This window comes from Strongylocentrotus purpuratus, unplaced genomic scaffold, assembly GCF_000002235.5.
Source record: "Strongylocentrotus purpuratus isolate Spur 01 unplaced genomic scaffold, Spur_5.0 spur5_scaffold_20, whole genome shotgun sequence".
NCBI classification, from domain to species: domain Eukaryota; kingdom Metazoa; phylum Echinodermata; class Echinoidea; order Camarodonta; family Strongylocentrotidae; genus Strongylocentrotus; species Strongylocentrotus purpuratus.
In genome coordinates, this window is record NW_022145606.1 from 18,645,908 (window position 1) to 18,663,368 (window position 17,461).

General features: G+C 35.0%; 1 protein-coding gene across 1 annotated transcript; it reads right to left on the reverse strand.

The window, feature by feature from the left end:
• Positions 1-5,640: 5,640 nt before the first annotated feature.
• LOC592510 (protein XRP2) lies at positions 5,641-15,559 on the reverse strand. Its single transcript, XM_792028.4, has 9 exons — positions 15,291-15,559; positions 11,664-11,781; positions 11,047-11,138; positions 10,407-10,579; positions 9,805-9,908; positions 8,849-8,977; positions 8,092-8,169; positions 7,367-7,469; positions 5,641-6,778 (listed from the first exon to the last, which is right to left on the reverse strand). Exons 1-9 carry the CDS (start codon positions 15,359-15,361, stop codon positions 6,609-6,611), a joined length of 1,038 nt encoding a protein of 345 aa, XP_797121.2. The 5' UTR covers positions 15,362-15,559; the 3' UTR covers positions 5,641-6,608.
• Positions 15,560-17,461: the final 1,902 nt, after the last annotated feature.

Below are 17,461 nucleotides of genomic sequence, written 5' to 3' on the forward strand. Positions count from 1 at the left end.
TTTTGAATTGTACTCGGGAATCATCAATTTCATTGATGTAGCGGATTACATGATACTTTGAATGCTTCATGTTTTTTAAGATGAGTTGATGATGGTTAATAATAGATGCATTTATGTAGCATAACTATTATTCCACTATGCTGCGTTATAATTAGTACCGTTTGCCGGCGGCATTAGCTGAGCTGCCATGTCAATCAAGGAATTTTTTCCTAAACTATTCCCATTTGGATGGAGATGTAGATGAATGTGTTGCCAAAGGAGAGTGCCAAGGCAGGGATTTGAACCTGCGCTTTTACAAGTAGGTCTACATTTGAGTTACTTATCCACTCAACCACTGCTCCTCCACTCACTACCGTACATCCATGATGTGTTTGGTGTAATGTTATTTCGTCAAAAGTATTCTTTATTTTGACCTCTTAAAGTGTACCAATCACCCAAACATGCTTTGCTCTTGATGTATGAGCTAGGGCTCCATGTTGCTATGGTGTGGTCAAAATATGAGCTTCAAATATTTCTTCTACAAAGAGATATTGCTGTTTAAAAACACTCAGTGAAAGGTAAAATTGTCTTGAGCTGTAGACTACTTAATGCATGCTTATGAGCGCGCATAGAATGGGGCACTCACTAAACCCACATCCTACTACATGTACTTGGGAATACACCCCCATGGTTACAAGAGTGTGCATGCGCCGCATAGGGGCCATTTTAAATTTTGAGTAATTATTTACTCCCATTTGAAAATGGCGCCAATGTTTAGTAACTTTTATTTTAGGCAGCATATGTCGATATGATGTGAGCGTGCAGTGCAGGCAGTGACCCAACAATACACACTGGTGACGCAATGTTTACTCGCAAATTAAAATGGCGGTTTTACCCGTAAAGGGGTGTAGTAATGATATCCTTTTTTTTCTTCACTTTGAGAAGCCCTGCTTTAAAGTAACTATAAACATTTTCTGTACCAGTAGGTTAACAGACAATTATTATACAGGGTAGATGAATTTGTCAATGTCAAGTTTGGACCTTCTTTAGTTCTTTTGTTCAATTTTATATTAACATTGAAACAATCTTTATATTTTACATATTTTTATTTCATTCTGAAAATGATAGGTACTTTTATGTGAATCTTATACCAAAACATCTACATGTACATTCATAGGCCTGGCATAGAAGGCTTACTGGTATATAATTTGATGTATCCAGTCTGCATGTGAAAAATGGCGAGTCAGAATTTTACAACAGGTGTAATTTGTTGTTGTTTTTGCTTGTTTGATGTACAGGAACATTTAAAAATGATGGTTAATTGTTTAATTTGTAAATTGATTTATGTAGATAAAATGCCTAGTGAAAATGTACAGACATTTTTTGAGAGATTTAAAACTGAAATTGTGCCTTGTAATTGTGATGAATACTGTACTATGTCTTTGCAAAGTATGAAATTATAAGAAAGTTGATAATACAGAAACTTTAAAAAAATTATATTGCTTTTATTTTGTACAGGAACAGCTCCTAAATGTTATCATGGGGTAAGGGCCCAGGACAATTTAAAATGTTTTAAAAACTCTAACTAAAGGGGGTTTATATTGTGTTGTATACTTGGTGTTCAAATAGGGGTGAGGGTAGGGTGTCAGAGGGGGAAGTTGTATCTGCTCTCATGACAATGATGGTATTGTGACGTAAAGCTTTCATGTTCAGGTCGTCAACATGTACCTTTCTAAAGGTTGCTACATTCTGTAGGGAAGATGACTGTATATTACAATCATCATTAATGTGTATTCGTTGAACTCTGGGATGAATAGGAAGGACTCTGTGTCCTTTGCCAATCATGCATTTTAAAGCTTTATTTTTATACCAGGGCCATAATATATTATCATCGGAGAGATATACCTAAGCTCCAAGATTATGGAACACTTTCCATTGCAAAATTTTAGTCAATAGCGATATTGAAAGGGTTATCATGGAGCTAGTCAAGGCCGGAGATGGGTCATTTTGCAAAACCATTGTGTTGCACAAAGCAATCCTTCAGTCAATCAATATATTTTTTTGTTTAAAATGGCGCGTGTTGGAATTCAACGACTGCAGAGAGGTGAAAAAGACAATTAAAGCATTTTACATATTATAATACGATAATCAAAAATTACTTGATGTTGTGCGGATTATCTGCAAAGTGGCCTGTTACTTCAATTTAAGAATTGACTTGTCTGTGAAGAGGACAAATAAACATAAAATTTATGATTGTGCCATTTCTTTGATTGTATTCTTTTTAGCGATGTATTATATTTGAAAAATGCACATGGATGACAATCTACTAGCTTACAGTTTTCAAACGTTATTTCTTACAATGGAAGACAAATACGTGTAGATCTTCTGTTTTTTATTTGCCATTTGAAACAAAGGAACAGAAATTTGTTGAGAATGTTATGAAAATACATGTATAACAGAATTGTAGCATAAACAAAGAGGAGGGAGGAGGAGAAAAGGAAGATAAGGGAATACAATTAGACAATGCAAGAAAAGAACATAATTAAAATATATATTTTCTTGCTGAAATGTAAACCTGGCCTCCATTATGTAACACCTGTGTGGAAAGTGGTACACCTGGATTCATGTCTTGCCAAAGGACGTTGGTGCTAGGCTAGGATCTGAACCATTAACCCTTGGATAGAGAGTCTAGTGAATGAACCACTATACCTCCACTTGACTTTTCTCTTATACTTAATTTGTAATTATCTGTTTCTTTGGAAGGTTGGCCAGTGTGTAACAACTAATGAAAATGATTATGTGTGTGTTATCTTGAAATGCGGAAGTAATGAATTATTGACAGATGTACTTTAATGATCTATTCTATACGTTGATTGTAAATGTATATTTAAATTTTCAACTGATTAAAAAAAAAAATTGTATCATTGCTTTATCTCTTCCAAATGTATGTGTTTTCTCTCAACTATTTGCAAGAAAACTGCTGGCAAGCACTGTTGCTAATAAGGAATACATGTACCAGAAATATTTCATTTGTATCCACAATGTAATTGGTTTATTCAACATTGATCTAAATATACATATATTGAAGAAAGATCTGCACAATTATTTTTTGAAAATATTGTTTTACATCAAAACAAGCAAGGTGACATTATTTGAACAACAAAAAAGGCAAAACCACAAATCAGAATATAAGACAGCATATAATCGAAAAAAGTTCAAGGTTTTATTTTTGATTGAATGTTGATGATGAAGGTAAAGATGATGATGATGTTGATGTTGATGATTAAGTTGATGATGGAGATAGTGAAAATGATGATGGTGGTGGTAAAGATGGTAATGACTATGATGATTAAAGTGACAATAATTAAGGTGATGATGATGGTGATAGTGAAAATAATGATGGCGACAGGTGGTGATGGTGGTGGTTAAAGTGAAAATGTTGATGATGGTAATGATGATGTAAAAATGATAACATGATACAAACAATAAACTTTGTATTCTCAGTAAATCAGAGAGAAAACAAATCAAATATTTTAATATAATTTCCTAGACAAATAATCAGATACACGTTCAAAATATTATATAAAATCTAGTCTTAACACATACACAAGTTTGAAATACAGACCAAGTAGAATACATGCACTTGGATAACTTTAAAAATGGCAAAGCTCTTTAGTGACTCAAATGACTGTTGTTTAATATTAAATCCAGCCACATTCCTACATTATTTAGACTGAATACTGATTATATTTCAAATTGTGACTGGAAATTTCATCCAAAGTATTCTCAACAGCAAAATGCCATTTCAGTAATGTTATCAAATACATACAGTATTACACTTTTGTTAAGTGTCTCATTATGAGTCCACATAACATTATATGTTGTCACTCATGTAGGATAGGCTATAATATCTGTCCGACCTAGCAACAGTTAATGTATGAGATTTGCATTAATTTTTGTTGAGATGCAATAATATAGAATATGTGAATGTAATAGCTTTTGGCTGGGAAAACATTTTATCTTTTTGAAAATGGTCTATTTGAAGCTATCACTAATCTAAAACAAGCAAAATTACCAACTGCCTTTCATGGGATTAGGCATTATACCCCAGCATGAATTCATTATGTAACCATGTCTACTTTAATAAACATGTACATCAGCTGTAAAGTCAGTTACCTAATACATTGTTCGCAATTTAAACACAAACACACAACATCGCATACATTTACATTACATGTAAGAAAACAACTATAAATACACTGTATGTACAATACAAACATACTAACAGTATCTATAAATAAATAGAAAAGGTATGTAGAAATTTGACTACAAGAATACAAAACCTCTTTGTGTGTTGTACAAGGATCATAGTGTTATAGGAAACAAGAAACCTAACATTCAAACATTAAATTACTGCAGAATGCCATTTGGTGGAAAGTATTAAAGCCCATCTGCACTAGTTTGGCCTGGAGGGATTTGACCTCCCTGCATGGTCTCATCAAATCAGCTCTCAATTAACATAAGAAAAAGGGGACCGTGGGAGACCAATGGTCACCGATTAGCCATTGTATGCTATATAGAGGGCGCAAGTAGCTATATGCAAGAAAGATATAGGCTTGTTCAGATATACCCCAGAAAGGGTCCATCATTTTAACGCTGCGGTTTTGATGCATCATATCTAAACGAGGTTAAGTTTATCATGTACATGTAAACGTATACATGTACATGTCAATGTTGAAACATATTTTCTGGCCAAATAGAGTACAACAAATTCACCTTTCATTTCTAAACAGCAGAAGATATTTGGTAATGCATGTGCAGTACTTCTGAACGCAAGTCATTCAGTATAAAATACATAAATTCACGAGAACAAGATAATAGTACCATAGATATGACATAGTGAGTGTGTAAAGCTTCTAAACCAACATCATTCAAAACAAAGAATATATTACTCTGGCTTTGATAGACCAGCTGCTATTGCGGGCTCTTAATGCATTTAAACAGTTTCTTCCTACTAGGTAACAAACATTTAATATACATGTCTTGATACAGGGTATTAGTGCTGTGGTACTAAGTCTTTACATAGTTTTTAGATATATAAAGTTGATGTTGTTGGTTGTATTTTGGTGTTCAGTCAAATTTGATTATTTACACCTAGTCTGTGTCCTGGCCAACCCTCCTAGGTTCATCAGGCAAGCTTTTCAATCCCATGGATCTGGAGCCCGTTTCATGAAACTTTTATCGATAACAAATGCTAAATTTCTATGACAAATATGCTCTCAGCCAATCAGATGCCTTGATTTCAGTAGCTTATAACAGTAGCTTGTAACTTGTTATTGATATCAAGTTTTATGAAACAGGGTTCTGGGCCACTCAGAACTTTACTGCCGGGGTATCAAGTTTAATACAGTGAGGATAGCATTTGTTAGCAGTTCAATATGACAAATCATCTGTTCAGATCCAGAAGAGATTTAACTCATATTGTTTTACACATAATTAACACCATTTTGGCTTAAAAACACACCAAAAAACAGTAATTCTTTCAACACAAAAACGATCAAAATTATCAAACAAGTCACAAAAATAAAAGCACCTGAATGGGTAGTGTGTATGTCCATCAATACATGATCCACCTTTCTAAAGGCATGTCCTATTATTTACTTGGGGGGGGGGGGGGCAAGCTTAAGGATTACAAATTCTGCACTATTGTGTATTAATACACAATAGAAATAGATATTCAGCTCACTTGAACTATAAGGCAATGAATATTCACACGTTCCAAAGATACTTCTTGAATATTCATGATCACCTGAACGAAAGCAATGAATATTCACATGTTCCAAATATATTCTCTTGAATATTCATGCTTACCAAAACTGTAAGCAAAAACACTTACATTTCCTAAAACTGCATGCCACAGACGCTTAAATATAAAACACCCTGCAAATAATACAAAGGAAATCCCAATCAACAATCTCTACATTGTTTTGATTCTCCTATGCACCACCACATTTTTTTTTTTTACATTTAAAGAAAAAAAATGTCTAATGATGTATAAACTATGTTAAACAAAGGTCTTATCTCTCTACATATCCATGTAAGTATATCATAAGTCCACACTCTCACCATCCGAAAAAATGGTTTCTAGCGGCTGCCTCAAAAAACATGGAACAATATCCAAAGTCCCATCAGAGAAGGAACCTGTGTCGCCTCTTTCAAAAGATCAATGAAAACATAGATCTTCATAAAATATTGCGATTTACATATTCTATGTTTCTATATAATTCACATTCTGTAATCTTGTATATAGAGCTATATGGTACCTTTTGTTTATAGTGCTCCTAAATGTGTGATATTATATCAAGTATCGCGATCACTTTCCCTGCAGCCTTCACAACCATTTGGACTAATGCAAATATATTCACTGCAGGCTGATTATCACCAGGCATGGTCTACTTACTCAAAACACTGCAACTGGGACTACACAAGCAAGCCCTCACTAACATAATCCACACCATATCGGACTACACCAGGTAGCCCTTACCCAACAAAAACCACTGCATGTGGGACTTAAATCAACAGAAATGCATGATGCGGACCTCATTCAACATAAATGAGTTTGTTGTTGCTCACATAGTCATCTGTGAATCTAAGAAATTGAGCCAGTTGTCGTGATCACGTGATGCTGCTTCTTTATCTTCTGAGATGTACACCACACAGTCCATAGCGACCTGCTGAACGATAGTGTTGCATTTGCTTATGGTATCTGAGCCATTGACTTCAAGAGATGTAACAAGGCCTGAAATAAAAGATAAGGAGGAAGATGTAGGGTAGGAGATATCGTGAATTTTTAATTCTGTGATACGCTGGGTGAATCTCATTGTTATCCATCCATCTATCCATTCATCTATCTATCTAATCACCCTTCCATCTACATGGGCCTCTTCATCCATTAATCCATTCAGCTATCTATCCATCCATCCATCAGATGGCCATTCATTTATAGACACATATATAAATATATTCATCCATCCATCCATCCATCCATCTATCTACCTTCCTCTATTATACATTTGTGTATCTATTATCTAGCTATGCATCTGCTTTTTTAATCACTTCTCTATGCGCAGGATTACAACCAAACATTCTTCTCATTCTATATTATATCTAAATATTTTACTATTCATTTAATACCTATCTGTCTATCTTTCAATCTATCTGTCTATCCATCCATTCATACATCTTTCTGAGCAGCTTCTTTATAACGACGGTATCTCTTAATCATTCTGTGAAATTGATCTACCTATCTTTATCTTTTCATCTAGCTATTATCCAACGATCTATCTATCTATCCATCTATCTTTCAATCCATCAATTCCAATTATACCTTTCTTAGCAGCTTCTTTGTGAGCAGGGATTCCACCAAACATTCTAGTCACGTCTTGCGGATCCAGCTTTGTTTGTCTTGTTTTCAGTAACACACAGTCGCTCTATCAACAACAAACAAAGGGGAACACAGGAGAGAATTGATAATCAATGATGGGTTACTCACATACACAACTGTAGGATACGGACAGACAATGACAATTTTTTTAATACATGAATGGCAAGTTGGGATGGGAAACAAAAGTAGCTTCATGAAACAGAGGTCCTATGCCTAATCACTAGCTAAGCGTTACGCATCTACATAGTATACAAATATTGACTGCTTTTGGAGGGACGGTTAAAACTATCGCCCAAGGTGATCTTGAGACTGTATTGTATTGTGCCTGCAGAGTGCAGTCTCAAGATTACCGAGGAGCTATAGTTTAACTGTGACCCCAATAATAAGCAGTCAATATTTGTATGAAATACTGGATCCTCCTTGTCAATTCTCAAAAAGAGATATTTCAATGTCCTTGCAATGATAACATGAGTTTTTGTTGTTGTTGAACATTTTCACTGTCATTGTTTTAGTGATCTGATATTCAAATATTCATAACTCTGTTATTATTTATCTGTCGTATTTAAATCTTTTGCCATTCTGTTTCTCTAATTATTTTTTTTCATACAAATGACCATATGACAAAGATTAGATTGCCACTTAAAATAAGTTTTGATTGTAATACTTACACAATTATGTATTTCTCTGATAATAGCCCTTATCCTCTCATCTGAGTGTTCATTTCTAAACACTAACACCAGGCAAGACTGTAACAAAACATAAGATAAAACAGAGAATGTAGACAATACATTACAATTGTATACTCCAAGAATGAAGGTTAATTTAATATATTCCAAATTAAAATTTTAAATTGTAAATTTCAAAATGATAACAAATCCCCCCCCCCCCCCCCACACACACATTTATCGATAGAACTGAATCATAACTGAAACAACACTCAAATTTTGCGATTCAAAGGTTTCTTTTCTTGAAAGTAGCTGTCCCTAAGTTTTTAATGATTTGTCAAAATACTTCTGGTTTTACAGCACATTCTGCTTCCAGAGACGGAAACAAGAGTCTCTTAATTTCATGTATATGGAATATATTTCATGCCAAATTTTACTATTAAACACATTGAAATAGAAATTTCACTGCTGAAAGTCATTTAGGATGTCCTGGTGGAACAGAAGGGATTAAATTTGAAGTAATTTAGCGATTGTAGAACAAATGCTGTTGCAAAAAATTGCTAGGTGGTCGATATCATACATTAACCACATTCATAACTTTAATCCTTGACTAAATACAATCCCCAAACCTTACCCTAACCTCCCCAATCATAACCAGCAACCTTACCCTAACCTCCCCAATCATAACCAGCAACCCCATTGCGAACCCTGTACTTTTTACAAAATAAAAACCATAGCAATTGTTGGATCAGTGACTTACCAGGTCTCCTACGGGTCTTCTTGTTCCATGCGTGAGGGGTACAACACTCTTCTCAGGGTCTAGCGATGCTCCTACCGAGGCTAGCTCATCTGAGGCAGGTAACGGTAAGAACTCCTCCACATTCAGGTCCTGTCAAGAGAGCCAAGAAAAGAGCAGAATTATTATGATTATCTCGATTTGTATCGCGTTTAAAGGTATCGTTTAACAATGTTAAATCTAAGATTCCCCCTACTTGTTATACCGGTAAGTGTCTGTGATATGGTGTAATATTGTAGCCCTAAGAAAATTACGCTTCAAAATGATCATGAAGTGCCTCAAAAAAGTAAAAATCTTTGAGTGACTAGTTTTACCATACTCATTTTCCCCAATAGACTGTAGGTCTAGTGTTATGAAAACCGTTAAGAAAACAAAAAATGAAATTTTGATTTCAAATCATAAATATCTTGATAATCAGACAGATGATTGGCTTGTCAAAGTCATGGGGTTCCTGACTGATCTAAATGTTTATAATTATGATTGCAGCATGGGCTATATCCAGGATTTTGTTTCGGAATCTGAGGCAATGTTACAGAGTCACTTTCATACCAAATACCATCTCTAAGCAATTTAAAGATATTATTACCCTGGTCATTGGATTCACTCACGCTCAATGTGCACCATCTCCACTCCTTGAGGAGTACTCCTACCATATGGTCACCGTGAGGGCATATGGCAATTATCAACAGAAAGACTTTCATCATCCTACCAGGTCCCCATTTCTCTCCTAGGTATGGAGTGACAAATGTAGATTAATGCCTTGCCAAAGGACATTAATGCCATGTAAAATATGATAGCGCTATGGAATAAAAAGTGAGTCATGTATTTGCCCAGCACACATTCAGCATAGGTAATCATTTTTTGGTAATGATAATACAATGAAAAGTTCATTTACAAAATGTCAGACATCATTAACTTACCTCAGGCAAGAGTGACCAGTTATCTTCGCCCGGGACTGGTGTGTAATCATGTATGCTACTCCATGTATTATTGAAAGCCTTCAATCCAGCTGCCTTGAATTGGTCTAAGAAAGGAGAACATGCAGTCAAACATCTTTAATTCATCAAGATCTACACTTCAGACTGGTGTATAATCATGTATGCTACTCCATGTATTATTAAAAGCCTTCAATCATGCTGCCTTGAATTGGTCTAAGAAAGGAGAACAGTCCAATACCATTAATTCATCAAGATCTACGCTTCTGTCAACCACAAAACATTAGGATGTATGAAATGTTTGTGAAGTTCAGATTTTCGAAAGGTAAAACATGCTGATAACATTGAATCACAATTAACATGTTTTTGCATTGCCCATTGCATCTTGCTGTGAAAATGGTCATATAAACTCCAGAAGGAAAGTTGGACTGGTAGAAGTATGGCCTTTGTTAAATACTTTTAGCTTTAAGCTTTGATATGTCAAATCAATTTCTCACCTAGTCAAAACAATACAGAACTTGTTAAGGGTATGAATAATTCAATTGTTAATTGTAATCTGTATCTATATATTTATTGCTGTTACTCACCATAGAGTTCTGGATAGTAGTACTGAAAACAGCCAAATTTCATTTTAATAGATGATTCTATGATAGGCTTGGAGTCACAGTGTAATAAGGTATCTACCCCTCTACAGTCTCTTGTTCTGAACTGCTGACAGGCAATCACACACTTCATGGATTTGCAGTTTCTCAGGAATATACTGCAAATAATCAAACAAGAAGAAATATATTTAAAGCAAGCATACGTTATTCTAAGTCACAGGATTTTTTAAAATCTGAGACTTTTTGTTAGCACCATGTCTAGTTTCAAATTGTACTCTTCTATTGGCTCAAAGAGTCAGGCAGTCATGATTGCATTCAAGTCAAGACTTTATCTATGGATGATGAGGGAGGGGGGGGGGCATTCCATCTCCCCTAACCTCGGCAGTGGAGCAACAGAATATCTTAAAATTTGGCACTTAAATAGAGTAACTCAAAACAAATATAAATATGATTTTTTTTTTCAGAAGATTGTATACCGTAATTCTTTTTTTATCGTGGAATGAAATAATTTTAAAAGATTTTTTTTTTTCTTTTCAAAGCACTACAAGGAAATGCTGAACTGCTATGTGTTAGAGAGAATGGTGATCGGTGAATCATGAGCAAAATAAAAATACCATGTACCGACCTTCCTTTGTTTGGACCCACAAATATCCTGCAGTTTGTACAGTCATCCACGGTGATCGTCGCCATGTGATCAAACAGATATATGGTGCAATCCTACAAAAAGGAAATCCAAGAATACAAGAAATAATGCATCTGAGAGAATTTTCTTCTTTAACAGTGTGGATACAACACTTAGGGACAAGAATATTCTGTTCAGTGATCAGTTAAAAGGATATGATCTTAATACTATAAAGTGTTTTTTTGTAAATAAATTATCAAATAAATGAATAAAAAACAAGCAGGTATTTTAATTTCATATGATTTGATCATTTATTTTGTTTAAGTAAAGGTCCATAATTTCTTAATTTATTTCTTCTCACTGTTTCTGCCTATTTCATCAAATTGCACGATATAATTTTTTCATTCCACTAGCCTCAGATCACATTCACAAGTCTTATGCACTTTTTGATTTGAAAAAAAAAAGCAAAATAATGTATGATATTGGGATTGAAATGTAATCTTTATACAGATCACATTTACAAGTCTTAAATGCAATTCCCTATTTATAAAACAATTCTATGATACCAGAATTAGAATGTAATCTTGACACAGAGCTGAACAAAAGGCTCTTCATCTTACCTCACAGTTCTTTATGATGAATCGTTGGCCATTTATCTTTCCTGGCACTTTGCCAAGTTCTTCTCCTTTCTTGTCAGCGAATGTGAAATCCTTGATGTCGAGTTTCTCCCTCTTCTCCCTGCAAAATAGAGGACAGAAAATACAACTATAATAGCAAAGTAGAGTCGGTAGGTAAAGGCATGCATGCAAATATTAATTGGTATGATGAAGACATGGATATGTATGGGAAGGGAGTAAAAAGAGAGATGGGGTAACATAGAGAGTAAGAAAGAGAAGGGAGGGAAAAAAGGGGGGGGGGGGGGATAAGATGGAGAGAGAGAGAGAGAGAGAAAAGGAGAGGGGTAGTAACAAAAAACAGAAGGGTATGTGAGAGAGAGGTGAGAGAGAGGTGTTATCAATACAGTCGCATCATCTGGTTTTTATCCTATAATAAATAGACCAACCCGTGTTAATTCAAGGTCAGCAACAAATATTGATAATATTTATACGAACGTCTTTTGTAGCTCCATTATTTCCGGTATTTTTGTAACAGACATAACAGACCACTTTCCTATTTTCTATATTTCACACTTTTTAGACAGGGTAAATAACAGTAAATCAAAGTCATTCTCATTTAGAAAAGTCACTATTTAGTTTTTAATAGATTATATGACTATTTATTGCAGCATAACTTTTTATATGATAGTCAGTATGGCTTCCGACAAAATTACTCAACAGACATGGCAGTCATTGAAATTCATGATAGAATAGTTAAAGAACTTAATGAAGGTAAAAGTGTTATTGGCGTATTCATGGACCTATCCAAGGCCTTTGACTCCCTTTCACACGATATTTTATTACAAAAAATGCAGCATTATGGCATTAAAGGTCTTTCCTTAAAATGGTTTCAATCTTATTTATTACATCGACAACAATTTACAGTTTATAACTCACATAATTCGTCTTTCGGTAATATAAACACAGGTGTCCCTCAAGGGTCAATTCTTGGACCATTACTATTTTTAATCTATATTAATGATATTGTGAATTCTTGCCATGAATGTGACTGTATTTTGTATGCGGATGACACCTCACTCCTTGCCTCTCATAATGATATTGAAGCTTTAGTTGAATCTTTGAATACAAGTCTTGCCCACATATCAGCATGGTTTAAATGTAATAAGCTCTCTTTAAATACTAGTAAAACCCAATGTGTTCTGTTTAAAAAGGGTGGTGTGCAATTTAATGTCGATGATATATTGTTGAAAATAGATGCAGTTCCTTTGAAATTCTATGATTCTGTTAAGTTTTTAGGTGTAGTATTAAATAGTAGTTTGTCTTGGAAGGATCACATTGATTTAGTACGCTTGAAGATTTCACGATTCATAGGGATTTTAAGTCGATTGAAGTATGAATTGCCTAGTAACATATTATTTCTTCTTTATAATGCTTATGTTTTGTCACACTTGTCGTATTGTAACTCAATATGGGGTAACACATATTCGAGCCATTTACATAAACTAATAATATTACAAAAGAAAGCCATACGAGTATGTACGAAGTCCGAGTATACTGCTTCTACTTCCACATTATTTAAATTATTATATACTCTCAAATTACAAGATATAAATAAGATCCAAATTGCTTCGTTTATGCAACGTTTTCACTCTCAAACACTCTCCCCATATTTAATGAATATGTTTGTAAAAAATAGAAATATCCATAATTATAATACAAGATCTTGCAATCATTTTCACCGTTGGACGTATTTAAATAATAAATCAAAATACTCATTACGCCACACAGGCCCAATCCTTTGGAATAGTCTAAATTTAAGTAACTTTAATATTCAATTTAATAACTCATTTAAAAGGCAATAAAAAATATTTGATTGGAAATTATTGATTTTTTTGTTGTTGTTGTTTTTGTTGATTTTTTATTTTGTGTTTTGGTATATGATGATACAGTATTGTTGGTACTTGTTATTTTTTTGCAATATATATTCATACATTATTTAAATTGTAGGGTCGTACACTCTTACAAGCCTACCCTTGGCTTTTTACGTACGCCTCCTTTTCCATTCATTTTTACAATATTATTATGAAACTTATGTATTTATTTTTTGTACCATTTTTACTAAATGTTGTATATAATGCTATTGTGTTTTATATTTGATGTTGTTGTATTTTTATGAATTGGAATAAAGATTGAAATGAAAAAATTGAAAAAGGTGTGTGAGAGGAGAGATAGAAAGGAGAAAAGGAGAGATTGGGACAGGAGCAAGAAAAAAGAGAATGTAAAGGGGAGAAGGGAAAAGGTAAGAAAGGCAGAGTGGCAAAGAAGAAGAAGAGAAAGAGATTGTAAGAGAGAGAGAGACATACAGAGATATATACATGTATAGATAGATAGAGAGAGAGAGCGTAGAGAGATGTACAGAGAGTGAGAGAGATGAAGAAAGTAAACTTATGGATAAAAGGGAAAAAAGAGCGAATTGAAATAGAGGTATTAAGGTATGAGAGTATTTTGGAATCAAATTAAAATGAGTAAAATAGTAAAATAGTTCATGGAGGGACAGATGATTCAAACAATATTAATATAATACAATGAATAATGCAACCTTAGATTGGAAGGAAGAAAGAAGAAATGAAATGACAACAATTGAAGGGATAACACAGAAAATAATGTCAAAGAAAAAAAAATATACAAATGTAAATTCAATTCGTTATCACTTCGTTATCAAAATCTCATACATTTTTGGTAAAATTCTATTCTTGTCTGATTTCAAAGTGCTCAGTTAGTATGAGTAGAAAGAAGAGTTCACTACTCACTAGCGAACTTCTAAGCCAGGCCCAGTGTGCAATGTATAATTTTTAGAGTGCAGGAATGGGAATAACGAATGCATTTAAGGTTTTGTTTACAGATCCCTCGTAATCAATACGGTCTCTAACTTAACACACGCGCACGCCCGCATCCCGTATGCAATTGTATTGTGCAGCAGTTTACAGTGAATACCGTGAGAAAGTGTTTATAGGTCTAATAAGTCTCTGTTTTTAGGAAAAATACTCTGAAAAAGATAAGAAGATTGACACGAAACAGCCCTGGCTGGGCCTGAGGTAACAACATATATCAACTTTTAAATCATGACCATTTATTTGGACATTTGATGAATATTTACTTCATATTGGGTATGTTTTAGTAAGGTATCTGCACGCCGGAGTTACAGGTCAAAATTTTGGACAGACTTCTGAAGTAGCGGCCAGTTCTAGACTAAATAAACACAAATTGAACTTGACAATATCATGAAACTGCCTGAAATAAATGTCAGCATTTCTATTCAAGTTTCAACCGTCTATGATTTTCATACGAGTTGATCTAGATATCTAGAATCTAGTCTCATTATATCAATGATATTGAATAATTGATTATAAATCGTGTGACAATGTGTAACTTAAATTCATCAGACATAATCAGACACATCACTCTTCAGTGGGTCCCCAGGTCCCTGAAAAAAAGCTAAAGCCCTAGGCCTACCGGTAAGTGAATTGTAAATAAGCCACCTCAAAATTTAGCAGAGATGCTTCGCATGTACAACATGATCATGTAATGTAACATTTCCCTGAAAACCGATTCAATTCAAATAAAACATACCAACTAAATTGAGGAGCCGGTTCTTCTTGTTCAGCCAGTTTTCCATCGCCTCCAGAAAAACAACATCCCATGGTGAAATTTAGAGATGATTTCAGACAGATTTGGTTCGCAAAAGGATTTAGCGTCTCGTCGCAAGGTTGCAGTATGTCGGACGATTCTATTATTTTGTGGGGGCCATGGATAATGGAATAATAATTAATCAAGTTTGTTTTAAGTTAATTCATAACTTATTTTAAAAGCTGTATGCTAGAATTTATACTATATCATATTTTTTTTACTCTATCTTCTATTGAAATATTTCTTGTTAAAATGAAAGATTCTCTTTATGTGAATTATCCCCCTACAGTATATTCGATCGATCAAGTATACGATTCTGACAAGTTTCCGCTGATACGTACGCCAGCCTTATCAGATATGTTCGAAAAGATATAGATTGGGTCATCAGCGAAATAACGACAAGAACATGGGGCCACAGAAATGAAGATACATAGAACGCGGATCCTCTTCACAATACACAGAGTGACATGTAGCCGTCAAACGCGCTGGTGAATACGCTCGAGAGCACACGCCGCCATATTGCTTTGTCCTCGATCGCGAGTTTTTCAGCACAGTCATGAGCAAACGGGGAGCAAACAGTCAGGCCGCATCGCTCGAGTGTCATCCATCCCGGGCATCTTTCTTCTTCTTCTTTTTATCAAACCCTTTTTTTAATCTCTGGAAGAAATAAATCATTGTGGAAAAGAAAATAAATCATTGGACATTAATATGCAAGCTGGCCGAGATTTGCGATGTTAATGTGGCTATAATATTGTTTATAGGTGAATATTTTTCTTCTGCAAACACTGGTTCTAGGACAATTTCCCCCTGCCAATAACCTCCCAGAAAACTACACTCAAGGACAATTATCCCAGGAAAATACCCCCCCCCCCAGGCAACCCGCCTCCCCTCGAGGACAATACCTCCAGAAAATCCCCCCCCCCTAGGACAATTACGACCCCCCCCCCCCCTATGTCCATTAAAAGGGAAGTCCACCCTGATAATTTTATTTTTTCGGGGGTTAACTGTCCTCGCTCGGGAGGGGGAGGGGGGGGGGGTGGTGCTTATCTCTCGGAGGGTGATTGTCCTGAAACAGATTTTCAATATTTGTTTTTCTCGATCTTTACACGGTCCAAGATACTCTTTTCCAAGCACATTTTGTTTTGGCTCATTCCCCTTGGGGGGGGGGGGGGGGGATCACTCCTCCCCCCCCTCAACATCCACCCCCCCCCCCCACTTTAGCAAAACAAACATTTTTGTTTTTACCACCAGGGGGGGGGGGGCATATATTAAAACACAGATAAAGGGTGTTTTTTTATATTCTATAACACCTTAAAAAAATAAAAAATAAAAACATTTGCCAAGGGTGGGGGTGTTTGAACATTCAAAATACCCCCTCGATACGCCAATGGGGGTAACTTATCAAAAGGAAAAACAAAATTATTGGAAAGAAAAGAAGCACTAGTCAAAGTAAGGGAGGCAATCATCAGGGGTGAAAAGGGGCACTTCTCGCACCTGATAAGGAGCTTTTACCAGAGAAGAGAAAAGGCATAGATGAGAATAGAAAAGTATGATTAATTATTAAGGCTTATTTGTCGAAGTAAAAGGGATAGGGGCATTTGTCAAAAGGAAAATGGGCACGTGTCAAAATGATAGAGAAGAGGAAGGGGGTCTTAATAAAATGGAAAAGAGGCTATTATCAGAATTTACAAAAAGGGGAACTTAATTGAGACGAAAAGAGGGTACAAGTCATAATAAAATGAACAGGAGCATTTATCAGAAGGGGAAAGGACACTCGATCTTTACTAAGGAAAAGTGACACTTGTCAAAGTAAAGTGGTCATGTCTAAGATATGACTAGGGACATATTATCAGAGGTGAAAGGGGCACTCACCACAGATTAAAAAAGGGGCACTTACTGTAAAGGGAAAGGGCACTTGTCGATCGAAGGAAAAGGGGCACCTATAAGATTTTGATAGGGGCAGTTGTCAGAGGTGAAAATGGGCACTTATTAGAAAGAAAAAGGAGGCACTTGTCATAATAAAAGGACCCTTGCCATTTATGGACAACTTTCCTTGCCTTCTGTACTTTAAATTTATGTTTTCTTATGATTGAGATAATCTACTCCCCTGGATA